The sequence below is a fragment of the Stegostoma tigrinum genome, chromosome 19 (genome assembly GCF_030684315.1).
Source record: "Stegostoma tigrinum isolate sSteTig4 chromosome 19, sSteTig4.hap1, whole genome shotgun sequence".
NCBI lineage: Eukaryota > Metazoa > Chordata > Chondrichthyes > Orectolobiformes > Stegostomatidae > Stegostoma > Stegostoma tigrinum.
In genome coordinates, this window is record NC_081372.1 from 57,068,322 (window position 1) to 57,084,792 (window position 16,471).

Here is a 16,471-nt window from a genome sequence, read left to right on the forward strand (position 1 = left end):
CGCAGGGGCTGCTCCGGATCACAGTGATACACGCAGGGGCTGCTCCGGGCAACAATGAGATACACAGCGGCTGCTCCGGGTCACAGTGAGATACACAGGGGCTGCTCCGGGTCACACTGAGATACACAGGGGCTGGTCCGGGACACACTGAGATACACAGGGACTGGTCCGGGTTACAGTGAGATACACAGGGGCTGCTCTGGGTCACACTGAGATACACAGGGGCTGGTCCGGGACACAGTGAGATACACAGGGTCTGCTCCGGGTCACACTGAGATACACAGGGGCTGCTCTGGGTGACAGTGAGATACACAGCGGCTGCTCCGGGTCACAGTGAGATACACAGGGTCTGTTCCGGGTCACACTGAGATACACAGGGACTGCTCCGGGTCACACAGAGATACACAGGGGCAGCTCCGGGTCACCATGAGATACACAGGGGCTGCTCCGGGTCACAGTGAGATACGCAGGGGCTGCTCCGGGTCACACTGAGATACACAGGGGCTGGTCCAGGACACAGTGAGATACACAGGGGCTGCTCCGGGTCACACTGAGATACACAGGGGCTGCTCCGGGTCAAACTGAGATACACAGGGGCAGCTCCGGCTCACAGTGAGATACACAGGGTCTGCTCCGGGTCACACTGAGATACACAGGGGCTGCTCTGGGTGACAGTGAGATACACAGCGGCTGCTCCGGGTCACAGTGAGATACACAGGGGCTGGTCCGGGTCACAGTGAGATACACAGGGGCTGCTCCGGGTCAAACTGAGATACACAGGGGCAGCTCCGGCTCACACTGAGATACACAGGGTCTGTTCCGGGTCACACTGAGATACACAGGGACTGCTCCGGGTCACACAGAGATACACAGGGGCAGCTCCGGGTCACCATGAGATACACAGGGGCTGCTCCGGGTCACAGTGAGATACGCAGGGGCTGCTCCGGGTCACACTGAGATACACAGGGGCTGGTCCAGGACACAGTGAGATACACAGGGGCTGCTCCGGGTCACACTGAGATACACAGGGGCTGCTCCGGGTCAAACTGAGATACACAGGGGCAGCTCCGGCTCACACTGAGATACACAGGGTCTGCTCCGGGTCACAGTGAGATACAGATGGGCTGCTCTGGGTCACACTGAGATTCACAGGGGCTGGTCCGGGTCACAGTGAGATACGCAGGGGCTGCTCCGGGTCACACTGAGATACGCAGGGGCTGGTCCGGGACACAGTGAGATACGCAGGGGCTGCTCCGGGTCACAGTGAGATATGCAGGGGCTGCTCCGGGTCACAGTGAGATACGCAGGGGCTGCTCCGGGTCACAGTGAGATACGCAGGGGCTGCTCCGGGTCACAGTGATACACGCAGTGGCTGCTCCGGGTCACAGTGATACATGCAGGGCTGCTCTGGGTCACAGTGATACAGGCAGGAGTTGCTCCGGGTCACAGTGAGATACACAGGGGCTGTCCCAGGTCACACTGAGATACACAGGGGCTGCTCCGGGTGACAGTGAGATACACAAGGGGCTGCTCCGGGTCACAGTGAGATACACAGGGGCTGCCCCAGGTCAAACTGAGATACACAGGGGCAGCTCCGGCTCACACTGAGATACACAGGGTCTGCTCCGGCTCACACTGAGATACACAGGGGCTGCACTGGGTCACACTGAGATACACAGGGGCTGCTCCGGGTCACACTGAGATACGCAGGGGCTGGTCCGGGACACAGTGAGATACGCAGGGGCTGCTCCGGGTCAGAGTGAGATACGCAGGGGCTGCTCCGGGTCACAGTGATACACGCAGGGGCTGCTCCGGGTCACAGTGATACACGCAGGGGCTGCTCCGAGTCCCAGTGATACACGCAGGGGCTGCTCCGGGTCACACTGAGATACACAGGGGCTGGTCCGGGACACAGTGAGATACACAGGGGCTGCTCCGGGTCACACTGAGATACACAGGGGCTGGTCCGGGTCACAGTGAGATACACAGGGGCTGCTCCGGGTCACACTTAGATACACAGGGGCTGCTCCGGGTCAAACTGAGATACACAGGGGCAGCTCCGGCTCACAGTGAGATACACAGGGTCTGCTCCGGGTCACACTGAGATACACAGGGGCTGCTCTGGGTGACAGTGAGATACACAGCGGCTGCTCCGGGTCACAGTGAGATACACAGGGGCTGGTCCGGGTCACAGTGAGATACACAGGGGCTGCTCCGGGTCAAACTGAGATACACAGGGGCAGCTCCGGCTCACACTGAGATACACAGGGTCTGTTCCGGGTCACACTGAGATACACAGGGACTGCTCCGGGTCACACAGAGATACACAGGGGCAGCTCCGGGTCACCATGAGATACACAGGGGCTGCTCCGGGTCACAGTGAGATACGCAGGGGCTGCTCCGGGTCACACTGAGATACACAGGGGCTGGTCCAGGACACAGTGAGATACACAGGGGCTGCTCCGGGTCACACTGAGATACACAGGGGCTGCTCCGGGTCAAACTGAGATACACAGGGGCAGCTCCGGCTCACACTGAGATACACAGGGTCTGCTCCGGGTCACAGTGAGATACAGATGGGCTGCTCTGGGTCACACTGAGATTCACAGGGGCTGGTCCGGGTCACAGTGAGATACGCAGGGGCTGCTCCGGGTCACACTGAGATACGCAGGGGCTGGTCCGGGACACAGTGAGATACGCAGGGGCTGCTCCGGGTCACAGTGAGATATGCAGGGGCTGCTCCGGGTCACAGTGAGATACGCAGGGGCTGCTCCGGGTCACAGTGAGATACACAGGGGCTGCTCCGGGTCACAGTGATACACGCAGTGGCTGCTCCGGGTCACAGTGATACATGCAGGGCTGCTCTGGGTCACAGTGATACAGGCAGGAGTTGCTCCGGGTCACAGTGAGATACACAGGGGCTGTCCCAGGTCACACTGAGATACACAGGGGCTGCTCCGGGTGACAGTGAGATACACAAGGGGCTGCTCCGGGTCACAGTGAGATACACAGGGGCTGCCCCAGGTCAAACTGAGATACACAGGGGCAGCTCCGGCTCACACTGAGATACACAGGGGCTGCACTGGGTCACACTGAGATACACAGGGGCTGCTCCGGGTCACACTGAGATACGCAGGGGCTGGTCCGGGACACAGTGAGATACGCAGGGGCTGCTCCGGGTCAGAGTGAGATACGCAGGGGCTGCTCCGGGTCACAGTGATACACGCAGGGGCTGCTCCGGGTCACAGTGATACACGCAGGGGCTGCTCCGAGTCCCAGTGATACACGCAGGGGCTGCTCCGGGTCACACTGAGATACACAGGGGCTGGTCCGGGACACAGTGAGATACACAGGGGCTGCTCCGGGTCACACTGAGATACACAGGGGCTGGTCCGGGTCACAGTGAGATACACAGGGGCTGCTCCGGGTCACACTTAGATACACAGGGGCTGCTCCGGGACACAGTGAGATATGCAGGGGCTGCTCCGGGTCACACTGAGATATGCAGGGACTGGTCCGGGTCACAGTGAGATACACAGGGGCTGCTCTGGGTCACACTGAGATACACAGGGGCAGCTCCGGGACACAGTGAGATACGCAGGGGCTGCTCCGGGTCACACTGAGATACACAGGGGCTGGTCCAGGACACAGTGAAATACACAGGGGCTGGTCCAGAACACAGTGAGATACACAGGGGCTGGTCCAGAACACAGTGAGATACGCAGGGGCTGCTCCAGGTCACACTGAGATACGCAGGGGCTGGTCCGGGACACAGTGTGATACGCAGGGGCTGGTCCGGGTCACAGTGAGATACGCAGGGGCTGCTCCGGGTCACAGTGAGATACGCAGGGGCTGCTCCAGGTCACAGTGATACATGCAGGGGCTGCTCCGGGTCACAGTGATACACGCAGGGGTGCTCCGGGTCACAGTGTTACATGCAGGGCTGCTCTGGGTCACAGTGATACGGGCAGGAGTTGCTGCGGGTCACACAGAGATACACAGGGGCTGTCCCGGGTCACACTGAGATACACAGGGGCTGCTCCGGGTCACAGTGTGATACACAGGGGCTGGTCCGGGTCACAGTGAGATACACAGGAGCTGCTCCGGGTCACAGTGAGATACACAGGGGCTGGTCCGGGTCACAGTGAGGTACACATGGGCTGCTCCGGGTCACATTGAGATACACAGGGGCTGCTCCAGGTCACAGTGAGATACGCAGGGGCTGCTCCGGGTCACAGTGATACACGCAGGGGCTGCTCCGGGTCACAGTGATACATGCAGGGGCTGCTCTGGGTCACAGTGATACAGGCAGGAGTTGCTCCCGGTCACACAGAGATACACAGGGGCTGTCCCGGGTCACACAGAGATACACAGGCGGAGCTCCGGGTCACACTGAGATACACAGGGGCTGCTCCGGGTCACAGTGAGATACACAGGGGCTGCTCCGGGTCACACTGAGATACACAGGGGCTGCTCCGGGACACAGTGAGATACGCTGGGGCTGCTCCGGGTCACACTGAGATACACAGGGGCTGCTCCGGGTCACAGTGATACATGCAGGAGTTGCTCCGGGTCACAGTGATACACGCAGGGGCTGCTCCAGGTCACAGTGAGATACACAGGGGCTGCTCCGGGTCACACTGAGATACCCAGGGGCTGCCCCGGGTCACAGTGAGATACCCAGGGGCTGCCCCGGGTCACAGTGAGATACACAGGGGCTGCTCCGGGTCACACTGAGATACACAGGGACTGCTATATTAATGATTCTTATTGAAGTTACCAATTGTTGTTTTATTTTATATTTATCCAGTATTTCTCAATGTGCCTGGCGAGCTGTGTCATTGCCATACGGTAAAGGATACAATGATCATCAATGCTGCTCAGTGAAAATCGGGTGTTTGAAAATCGAGCAAATCCATCTCTATATAACCACGCTTTCAGAGGAACATACTGTATTGTGCGAGAGAGGAGATGAAATTCAAGGTAACACATCACTCATATTCAGAACAAATATTGACCATCTGACTGCATTCACGGATAGCTTTTCAAACTCTTTCAAAGAGCACTTCCTCTTATTCCCTGGCTCAGTCCTGCCCCTTGCCCCATATTTCATTGTCCATTAAAATTCCCTTTTGCACCACCATTCTACATTTAATTGCATTCCAAATTCTAATCATATTGTGCATGAAAAACCTTTCCATTATTTTAGCTCTGTCTTTTTGCTCATAAACCTCATCCTGTACTCTAATCATGAACCTTACTAATTGAGTATACAAATGGGCTAAAAATTGACATAGAATTGTTATTGATTCAGCTGTGGTTCAACTGGTGACAGATTTGCCTCTGAATCGCAAGTCTCCAGGTAAAAGTCTCACTCCAGAGCTTGAGAACAACAGTATAATATTGAGGAAGTGCTGCACATTGGAGCTGCCAACTTTCAAATGAAAGATTAAACCATGAAACATTTGCCTTCTGGTCTACCCACACAGGAGGCCCAGATTTCAAGTTCTTTCTCATTCAGAGGGCCAACAAAGTTCATACAAATACTTCTTGGCAGAAAAAATATGAGTTTCAGGGAAAATGTTCCAATTTTATTATTTGTAAATAATGAATGCAATGACCATCGAAAAGTATAAAGCAGCAGAGCTAACTAATAAAACCTCTTTCTCACTGGTCTATTTGGTTAAGAACAGAGTGCTACAAAGAGAAAAACTTCACATCCTGCTCACTTGAGATGGGATAGGAATGGGGGCTGAGCTAAGCAAGTGAGTTTAACTATCACTGATCTACTGATCTTGATTCATGTCTGGAGGGACATGTTCTGAGCTGGCCTGAGAGGAATTCATGTGAAACTGGGTTGCCGTATAGTCTGGGTTTTCCTCCTCTCCCAGCTTGCTTTGTGAATAGGGCACAAGGGAAGGGAAGGTAGAGGCAAGGGTATGTGTGTGTGTCTGGCTCAGTGCCACTCAGTCACCTCCTCAGTCACTCACTCATTCAAACTCCAGTTACTCAGTCCCCAGCCACATAGAACTGCTTGGCCGGAGTGACCAAAATGCTGCTTTTGCCTTTTATACCGAAGACTTGGCAAAGGTTAAATCATCATAGTCCTAGTAGACCATTGGGCTGATCTATCATTATAGAGAGATAAACGTTGGTGGCTTAACCAGAGGGTCACCACATTTCAGGTGGGGGGAGTGGTCGAGAAGGACAGTCTTTCAATGTAACTTCAGTCAGTGTGAGAATTGAATCCCTTATGTTGGCATCATTCTGCATCACAAACCAGTCGTCCAAGCTAACCGATGCCTGAAATGTATTCAGCAATGAAACATTCACAAGCCTCTGATGTAGAGAAGTCCAAAACTTTAAGTGAAGAAAATTGAAATCTGAAGTTTCATGGTTTACAATTCTCCCAAGTTTCATGATGCCCATACACTTTGAAAATGCCCTCTTGTATATCAACATCTAGATTATTTATTTTATTTATATGTGGAGAACTCCACAACAAACCTTTCACTGGCCTGAAAAATACCCATTAACCATTACTTTTGTTTCCTGATCTTCAACCAATTCTGTATACATGTTACTACTTTTCTTCTATGACCTAAAACTTTCCGCACAAGTCTGTTGATGGCACTATACTGAACACCTTTTGGAAGTCATGTACATCTCATCAACACTCTATTATCTCTTCAAAAACCTCCAGCAAATTAGCTAGACACAACTTTCCCTGAACTCTTCCAAATCAATCCACATTTTGCTATTTGACTATGAATTCGATCCTGAATAACTGTTTCTAGAAGTTTCCCCATCACCACAGTTAAACTGACTGGTCTGTAATTGTTGATCAAGGATGAAATGTTTGTAACTTTTCAGTACCACTCCCAAATCCAGGGAGATTGAAAGATAATTTGCCAGTGCCTCTGCAATTTGCACTTTCACTTCCTGCAATATCTTTGGATGCATCTCATCTGATCCCAAGTCCTCATTAATATTAAGTATCTTCAGGTTATCCAATACTCCATTCTTATCTATTTTAAACCTTCTTGTGATTGAGTTTCCTCCTTTGTTTCGATGGCCTGGGCAGCATTGGCCTCAAAGACAAATGTAAAGTATTTATTTACACCTCAGTCATGCTACTAAGTATAAATTCCATTTTTAATCCCTTATTCGCCCTACACTTCCTTTTAATTACCCTTTTATTGTTGATGTTCTATGGAAGACATTTTTATATCAACTGCCAGTCTTTCTTCATATTTCTCATATTTGCTTTTTCATCTTCCTTCTAAACCTTGTATACTCAGCATGATTTTCAAATGTGGTTACTATTTTACATTTGGCATAAACATACCATTTCTTCAACTTAATTTCTAACTCCTTTGTCATCCAGGGAGTTCTGGCTTTGTCCTACCTTTCCCATTGCAGGGAATGTACCTTGACTGTGTCCAAACCATCACTGTTTTGAACGAAGCCTACTGTTCAGCTACTGTTTTTCCCTCCGACTCTTCATCAGCAGCCTTAACCCTCCAGCCCATCCATTACAGCTCTGTTCCTGATCCAGTCAAGTTAGCTCACCATTATTATTACTGTGCACTGACCAATGTCATTTTCTACTCTCATCCTAAACCTTACGATACAATGATCACCATCCCCTACGTGTTTCCTCACTGTCACTTTAAACTACTTGGCCAACCTCATTCCCAAGCACCAGGTCTAGTATTGACTTATTGGACTGACCACATAATACTGTAGGAAATTCTCCTGAAAATAAATTGAGCACACCTATCCCACAATGTGATACAATACAGTTATCCCGGATAATATACAGGTAATTAAAATCCCTACTATAACTACTCCACAATGCTTACACCCATCTGTAACCTCCATATAATTTGTTCCTCTATATCCTTCCCACCATCTGACGGCCTATATATTACATCAAACAGCATAATTGCAAGCTTTCTATTTCTTAGTTCAAGCTAAAGTGATCTGTCTTTGAACCCTCTGAAACATCCTCTTGCTGCGGTACTGTAATACTTTCCTTAATCCAAAATACCACCTCTCCTCCTTTTTAGCCCTTTTGTCTTTTCTAAACACTTTGCAACGAGAAATATTTAACACCTGGATCAGGGCATGCTGAAGCCAGATCTCCTTTGTCACCACAGTATTATCATAATGCCACATAGTAATCTGTACTTGCAATCTCCCAAACATATTCACTCTACTCCACATATTCACTTATATGCAGAATAATCCTGATTTAGGTTTCATTACTGTCTCCCTTATTCTAACTCCACCAATTAACTTACTATTCTCTAGTTTAGTGCTATTAGTTATTAACATTAGAAAATAACACTCTTGTAATTTTGATGAAGACGACTCAGTAGATGCTGGAGTCTGAAAGAAAGAGGGAAAAGTAGAAGCACATCTTCCTCATTCTGCATAGGATTCCCACATGAGCTAAACTTCTGACTTCACGTTTGGGCTATATCGCAGTCGGGCATAGTCCACCCTCAGTGTTTCCCCTCAATCATGCGACTTGCAAACTTGTCTGCTTTGATAGTCCCAAGTATGACTCACTCCGATTGCAATGGTTAAATTCTTTTGTTGTAAATGGTCACTGCCTAGCAATTGAGGGATGAATGTCACTAGCTCCTTATCATTCAAAGCCTGAATGTTGGCACGGTTTTGTTCTTTGTGGGCACAACTGTTTCAATATTGGAGGAGTTGTGAATGATGCTGAATATTGTGAAATCAACAGTGAACATCCCCACTTCTGACCTTATTCTTGAGGGCAGTTCATTGATGAAGCAGCTGAGGATCACTACTCTAGAGAACTCCTACAGTCATGTTCCAAATGATTAGTTCCAACAACCATAACCATCGTCCTTTGTCCTAGGTATGATTCCAAATTGTGGAGAGCTTTTGCCTGATTCCATGTAACTTCAGTTTTACTCGGTCTTGGTTAAATGTTGCTCTCATGTCAAAGACAGTCACTCTCATGTCAAAGACAGTCACTCTCACCTTATCTACAGAATTCATTTGTCCACATTTGGATCAAGGTTGAAAAGTGGTCAACAGCCAAACTGCCCACATGGAACCCAAACTGAGTATCAGCAAGCAGGTTATTGCTAAGTACTGCTTGATACTGCTATAAATCTCACCTTCTTTCACTTTATAGACTAATGTAACGGTTTTGGATTTGTTCTGCTTTTTTATTAACAAGCCACACCTTGATAACCTTCTACATTTATCATGTAGCTGCCATTGTTGTATCTGTTGAACGTCTGCAATTTTGTACTTCGCTCAACAATCTCCAACGTATCCCATTGAGCCTGGATTGCCAACCTTTCAAGTTTCTCCTCTTTATCTATATTTATCTCATCCAATATCCTGTCAATTTCCATTGTTCCGGTGTCATATTCTTCCTTACGAAATCAGAAGGCAAACTCATTGGGTACCTGCACTAACTGATCTCTCCCTTTGAGACACCAATTCACATCAAGAGCCATTTAATGAACCTTTTCACTGTTCATATGCCCACTGAAGAGCACTGGATTTCCAGCTTATTGAAGTAGTACACATGTAGCATGTCCTGGAACACATCCAGGTTTGGGCTGATAAATGGAAATGCCAAACAGTGACCACCTTAAACAAGGGAAAGATCATCTCAATCTCCCTTCAACATTTAATGGCATTACTATCATTCAGTTCCTCCTATTATCAACTTCTTGGGGTTATCATCGACCAGAAACTTAACTGGACCAGCCACGTTAATGTTGTGGCAACAAAAACAGGTCAGAACCTGGGAGTTCTGCAGCAAGTAATTCAACCACTGACTCCTCAACGCCTGACTACTAGCTACAAGGCACATGTCAAGAGTGTAATGGACTTGCCCGAATGAGTGTAGCTCCAACAACCCTCAAGAATCTCAACACCATCCAGGACAAAGCAGCCTGCTGGATAGGAATCCCATTCTCCACCTTAAAATTCACACCCTCCACACCCAACACCCAGCAATGTCTGACTAAGCCTCCTTCAACAGCATCTGCAAAAACCTTGATCTTTACACCTGGAAAGACAAGAGCAGCAGATGCATTGGAACACTACCACCTGTACGATTCCTTCTAATGAAACATCATTCCCTTTACTGGAACTATATAACCATTCTTTCAGTGTCATTAGGTCAACTGGGAACTCTATCCCCAACAGCACGGTGGATGTTCCGACATTTTATGAACTGCAGTACTACAAGGTAACTCACACCCACCTTCTCAAAGACAATTATACATGAACAATGCCAATGTAACCAGTGATGCCCATATCCCATGAATGAATCAATTAGCAAAACCTCAAAGGCTCTGTTACAGATGGTACAAATAATTCAAATTCATCTATTCAGCAGTCCAATTCACAAACAACCATAAGTTAATTCACTTTCATTGAGATGATATAGTGCACAAGTTGCATAATACTATTGTAAATAAATCAATGTATACATTTCTTTTGGATCAGAGTGGTAACTTGCACAAAGATGAGATCGGTTGAGAATTCAAGATTACAGTGAGTACAGTAATTACTTACTCCAAGTAAAATAATTACCATTTGTAAAAATAGATGGATGCTTGATGACTGGTGCAGACACAATGGGCAGTGGCCTTTTTCCACGCTATTAAAACTCTTTGAGTTGATGAATTTATAACTGAGATTAGAGAGTAAGTGAGGAGGTGGGTACTGAAACTTTACTTACTGGAAACAGACACATCTAGACTCAATGGAGTAGGATACATATCCACTGAAGATTGTGTGTTTGCAACATGTCACTAACATGCCTGCAACATGTCACTAACATGCCCACATTGGCTGGGATCTGGCTTGTATCTTGATATCCTGTTTTATTGTTCATTCTACATACTCACTTTTTGTACTAGCTTCATGCCAATCCACAATCAGCGCAAACATGAAATGGCATTACCAAGTCAGACAACAGCTAAGGCTCACACTCATTTCTGACATCACTTAACTAATTATAACCCTTAAAACTGGTGATTATTCTCAGATTAATGACAAAAACAAAATCTACTTACAGATGTCACCAGTACATAGACTCGCAGATCAAATTTTCTCCCTAGAAATAACAAAACACCTTGTTGCCAAACTTTGTGTAAACAATAGTAAGTAAATATAAAGGTTTCCAGGATAGAAAAGCAGCTATAGTTTTGCACAGATGACAGATTGTGTGCTGGAATAAGCATCATGAACAAGCACTGGAATACAAGACTAAGCCAGAGTCTTTAGCTTCTTTCCAAATGAAACCAACTAAGGACAGGCTAGGAATGGAGATGCAGCGGTGTGTGTGTGTGTGTGTGTGTGTGTGTGTGTGTGTGTGTGTGTGTGTCAGTGTCTGTGTAGGTCTGTGTGTATGCCAATATCTCTCTGTCTGGCGATGTGTGTGTCTCACTGTTTTCTGTCTATCTCTCCTTGTCCTGTTTGTGTCTCTTTCTGGAGTGTGGGTTAGTGAGTGAATAGCAAAAATATTCTCTGTGCTGTGTGGATCCATAAACAGAAGTCACATACTTTAAATTATTTATAAAATACCAAGAGGGAGATGTGAATTTTTCAGAATTTGTTCTTGGAACTCTAATGGAAAAGATGTTGAAAGGTTATTCTATAAATAATTTTAAAAACAGCAAGAACAAATGAGAGGTTGGAAGTCTTCGCCAGAATCTGCTTGAAGAGAAAGACAAGATAGTCTTTTCTGCCACCGAACGATGAATGCATTAGTGAGAACTTTGGGGACATCAGGTGTGATCAGCTGTCAAGTCTCCCAATGTCAAGGGAAAAAAAAGTCCAATTCTCCAAACTAGTGTTGAACAGTGAGATGAGAATCTCATTAGTGAGTGGTGAGGGGCCTATTCGCATGCATTATCATGCGTGACATTTCATTATTATTTAATCTCACCCCATTCTCCCACCCACCTCATAGTATCAGACGGTAACAATTCCTGAAATGAAAGTCAGAGTGGTAACCCAGTGACTCCAGCTTGCCACTAACTCCCCCAGCCCTCCATATTAGACACCATTCATCAACATCTCAGGAAATGCTCAAAAGCAGCAACTGCAAGCATCTACCAGCCGTTGAGATGGGAATGAGACACATGCCAGTCTCACTGTACCCTAATGGCACATCTCCAATCCATGTACAATACAGTGCCACCACACTTAAACGCTGCACTGGATTTGATCAAGCTGCACCTCAGGGGTCTTCAATTGCTGTCTCAGCCCTCACTCACATTGCTTGTACTTAGATTCTCACAGTATTATTGCTTTACCTCGCCTTAACTTTGTGTGCTTTGCCCCCTTAGCCACAGCTTAAATTTCAGAGTATTTCTGCCTTGCCTTTTAGCACAGACTCAAAGCCAGGCAGCTTGTCATAACCATCACTCATCTGGTTGAACATGTTTCTACGTGTCACTTTGCGGCATGAATCTCACACCCACACTATTGTACCAGCAGCCTCCAGAACAAACACACTCCATCAACCAAATGGCTATGTCTCAAAGTCTAAGGGGCGTAGTCCACAGTCACCTTAAGAAAGGCACCTTCAGTCAGAGGCTGCCAGCACAATCGGTCAACAGCAGCCTCCAATGTTGATTGCAGTTGGGCTTGGGTACTGTCAGCCAGCTGCTTGGGGTGGTCAGGGCCAGGTTACCTACTCATATGGGGTGACGAGATGAATGATGGCACCTCACCATCTGTATTGGCTCTTTATGCCCTGCGTTGGGTCTTTTTCTCCTGAAATGAAGCAAAGGGCGGGATTGTGTAAGATAAGTGGCATAGCTGCTAGTGCTGGTGCAGGTTGGGGGAATGATGACGAGGTGCCCGGAATGGGTGAGTGCAGGTAGAGGGAAGCCAATGCGGGAAGATGCCAAACGCAGACTGAGCATGAGCCTTGGTAGAGGAGTGTGCAGTGAGTGTATGATAGCAGGGATATGATGAGTGACACTTACCCTGATGAAGTGACAAAGATCAGTAAACCTTCCTCCTGAACTGCTGGGAGCTCCTCTGAAAATGGATACCGCAGTAGCCCAGGTGGCAATCTCAGACCAGACTTCCAGGATTTGGTACTGCGGTCTCTTCTAGCAGTCACGAAGGAACAGGACAGCCCTGTCTCCAACACCCATCTACCAGGAGCACCTGGTCTACTAACCAGCTGCAAATTCCCTCTGGTCCAAAACGTCTGGAATCATTCACATAGTCCGTGCAGGATAGCTGCAGACTGCCGAGGCTCAGCTACAAAAATGGCACCATCAACAGGATTCTCGGAAGGTCTCAGGAGTGGTAAATATTTTTGGGTGTGGTGCATAGGTAATGAATGTAATTTGGGAAGACAGTGTGAGAAATCTTGCCAGGAACCACAGAGAGAAACCCTCCAAAACCTCAACAAAACTGACACTTCAACAATTTTGGGTACAATTCAGTCCAGAGTTAGAATTTCAGGTCATCATCAGCATTGAAGGGAAACAGAAAACAGGGAAAGAGGTGGTGGCAAGAAGAAAAAAGGGAAAAATCTGTCGATCACAGGTGGAAGCCAGGATAGATTAATTAATATTTCAACTTTATCTTTCTGTTAAAGATTGGACAAAGTACCTCCAATTAGATAGGGGTTCTCAATGTAGCGCTGAACAACATAACTTTCCACAGCAACTTCATCCTTTGAGTCATCAGCACGATTCCCATCCTAGAGATAAAGAGACGTATTTGAGAGAATAAAGACTTTTCTGTTATCTACTTTATATTGAAGAAAGAAAGAATTTGACATCAGAAATATTATTCCTCACTGAGCTTCAGTGAAGGGAATTACTCCCTGAACAGACTGAGTGAATACAGCCTCCTGCAGAGAGCCTTTCCCACTCCTGTGTTCCAGCAGTTTGCCCTGCCTGTGTCACTTCTCCACATTAAATCCATCAGGCTACAATTTAGGAAGAGTACAAACTATTACATCCATCTGCGAGCACATTGTAAGGACCATTGTCTTTTCAAAACTGCAGATTGGATAAGAAAGAAGTATTTTAAAACCGATGTTTGAAAGGATGGTTTTGCATTTTGAAAGCACTTGCTGCAGCCATCTTGTAAACTGTTTGAACAAGCAGTAATCGAAGTTTGAGTTGCAGATGATTTGGGGCAGAGGCGTGTTTAGCTGCAGTTCCTTTCGACAACAAGAATTTGATTTTTTTTTCAATCAACAACAGATATTTTTGCCTGCCAGCAGCTGTGCGATTGGTATTCAGGTTACTGAACAGCTTGGAGCTGGAAACATGTTACAAAGAGAGAGAGAGACAGGTTCTTTTCTCTATAAAAACCAAAAGAACTATGGATGCTGTAAATCAGGAACAAAAACAAAGTTTTGGAAAAGCTCAGCAGGTCTGGCAGCATCTGTGAAGAAAAGATCAGAGTTAATGATTTGGATCCAGCGACCCATCGTCTGAATTTTTCCTCAGAACACTTAAGGAGTTCTGAGGAAGGGTCACCGGACCCGAACAGTTAACTCAGGTTCCTTTCTGTTTTCTGTGGTCAAAACTCATTGTAAACCTGAACAAAACTGGTTTATCTTCTCTACACCAGTTGTTGCAAGCTGGGATCTTTAACTGGCAAGTCAGAAACTCTTTATATGTGAACAACCCACATTCTCTAATGTCCTTTACAAAATCTTTAGTTTTTGTGATGACTGGAAATACCGGGGCTTCATTTCCAGCACGTTACCCCAGTGAGGTGTAACAATGTGGTTTATGTAGAATCCTTTAAGCCAAGGTAAAGCCCACAGCACCAATTTCACCACCAACTGTACATCTCAGCGACTTTTAAACTACTCTTCAAACAACTACAACTACTGGCAAGATCCAGTCAAAACCATGAAATACATGAATGCAGATTGATGATCTTTTCACATAGCAATGACTGGGGGTATACTTTTGGCAACTTCAACTGTATGTTTAATACAAGGGGTTATAGCTGGAGCAGTGTGCTTCACTTGACAGAATTGCTATCAAATGAGTAATACATAGCATCATTAACTTGACTGAATTTTATGAGATGAGGAAGCTGCTTGATGAAGGTAGAGCAGTAGGTGTTGTCTACGTGGATTTAACTAAGGCTTTCAACAAGATCCCTCACGGTAGGCTCATCCAGAAGATTAAGATGCATAGGATCCATGGTGTCAGAGATAATGGGAACTGCAGATGCTGGAGAATTCCAAGATAATAAAATGTGAGGCTGGATGAACACAGCAGGCCAAGCAGCGTCTCAGAAGCACAAAAGCTGATGTTTCGGGCCTAGACCCTTCATCAGAGAGGGGGATGGGGGGAGGGAACTGGAATAAATAGGGAGAGAGGGGGAGGTGGACCGAAGATGGAGAGTAAAGAAGATAGGTGGAGAGAGTATAGGTGGGGAGGTAGGGAGGGGATAGGTCAGTCCAGGGAAGACGGACAGGTCAAGGAGGTGGGATGAGGTTAGTAGGTAGGAGATGGAGGTGCGGCTTGGGGTGGGAGGAAGGGATGGGTGAGAGGAAGAACCGGTTAGGGAGGCAGAGACAGGTTGGACTGGTTTTGGGATGCAGTGGGTGGGGGGGAAGAGCTGGGCTGGTTGTGTGGTGCAGTGGGGACGAACAGGGCTGGTTTAGGGATGCAGTAGGGGAAGGGGAGATTTTGAAACTGGTGAAGTCCACATTGATACCATTACGCTGCAGGGTTCCCAGGCGGAATATGAGTTGCTGTTCCTGCAACCTTCGGGTGGCATCATTGTGGCACTGCAGGAGGCCCATGACGGACATGTCATCTAGAGAATGGGAGGGGGAATGGAAATGGTTTGCGACTGGGAGGTGCAGTTGTTTGTTGCGAACTGAGCGGAGGTGTTCTGCAAAGCGGTCTCCAAGCCTCTGCTTGGTTTCCCCAATGTAGAGGAAGCCACACCGGGTACAGTGGATGCAGTATACCACATTGGCAGATGTGCAGGTGAACCTCTGCTTAATGTGGAATGTCATCTTGGGGCCTGGGATAGGGGTGAGGGAGGAGGTGTGGGGCCAAGTGTAGCATTTCCTGCGGTTGCAGGGGAAGGTGCCGGGTGTGGTGGGGTTGGAGGGCAGTGTGGAGTGAACAAGGGAGTCACGGAGAGAGTGGTCTCTCCGGAAAGCAGACACGGGTGGGGATGGAAAAATGTCTTGGGTGGTGGGGTCAGATTGTAAATGGCGGAAGTGTCGGAGGATGATGCGTTGTTTATACTGGTTTTTATACAATGCTTTGCAGAACACCTCCGCTCAGTTCGCAACAAACAACTGCACCTCCCAGTCGCAAACCATTTCCACTCCCCCTCCCATTCTCTAGATGACATGTCCGTCATGGGCCTCCTGCAGTGCCACAATGATGCCACCCGAAGGTTGCAGGAACAGCAACTCATATTCCGCCTGGGAACCCTGCAG

General features: G+C 47.6%; 1 protein-coding gene and 1 long non-coding RNA gene across 3 annotated transcripts in view; one reads left to right on the top strand and one right to left on the bottom strand.

The window, feature by feature from the left end:
• LOC132210760 (uncharacterized) overlaps nt 1-10,411 on the top strand; it is a 51,821-nt gene extending 41,410 nt beyond the window's left edge. Inside the window, exons 3-4 of the long non-coding RNA XR_009446948.1 lie at nt 4,811-4,983; nt 9,259-10,411. This is a non-coding gene — a long non-coding RNA (uncharacterized LOC132210760). The remainder of the gene's footprint in view (nt 1-4,810; nt 4,984-9,258) is intronic.
• Nucleotides 1-16,471, bottom strand: part of ttll9 (tubulin tyrosine ligase-like family, member 9) — a 49,533-nt gene that overhangs the window by 14,369 nt on the left and 18,693 nt on the right. For both annotated transcript variants that reach the window (XM_059652870.1, XM_059652871.1), the window contains 3 exons: nt 13,648-13,738; nt 11,085-11,125; nt 4,863-4,950 (listed from right to left, as the gene is read on the bottom strand). In XM_059652870.1, the coding sequence (XP_059508853.1) occupies nt 4,863-4,950; nt 11,085-11,125; nt 13,648-13,738 (220 nt within the window). The remainder of the gene's footprint in view (nt 1-4,862; nt 4,951-11,084; nt 11,126-13,647; nt 13,739-16,471) is intronic.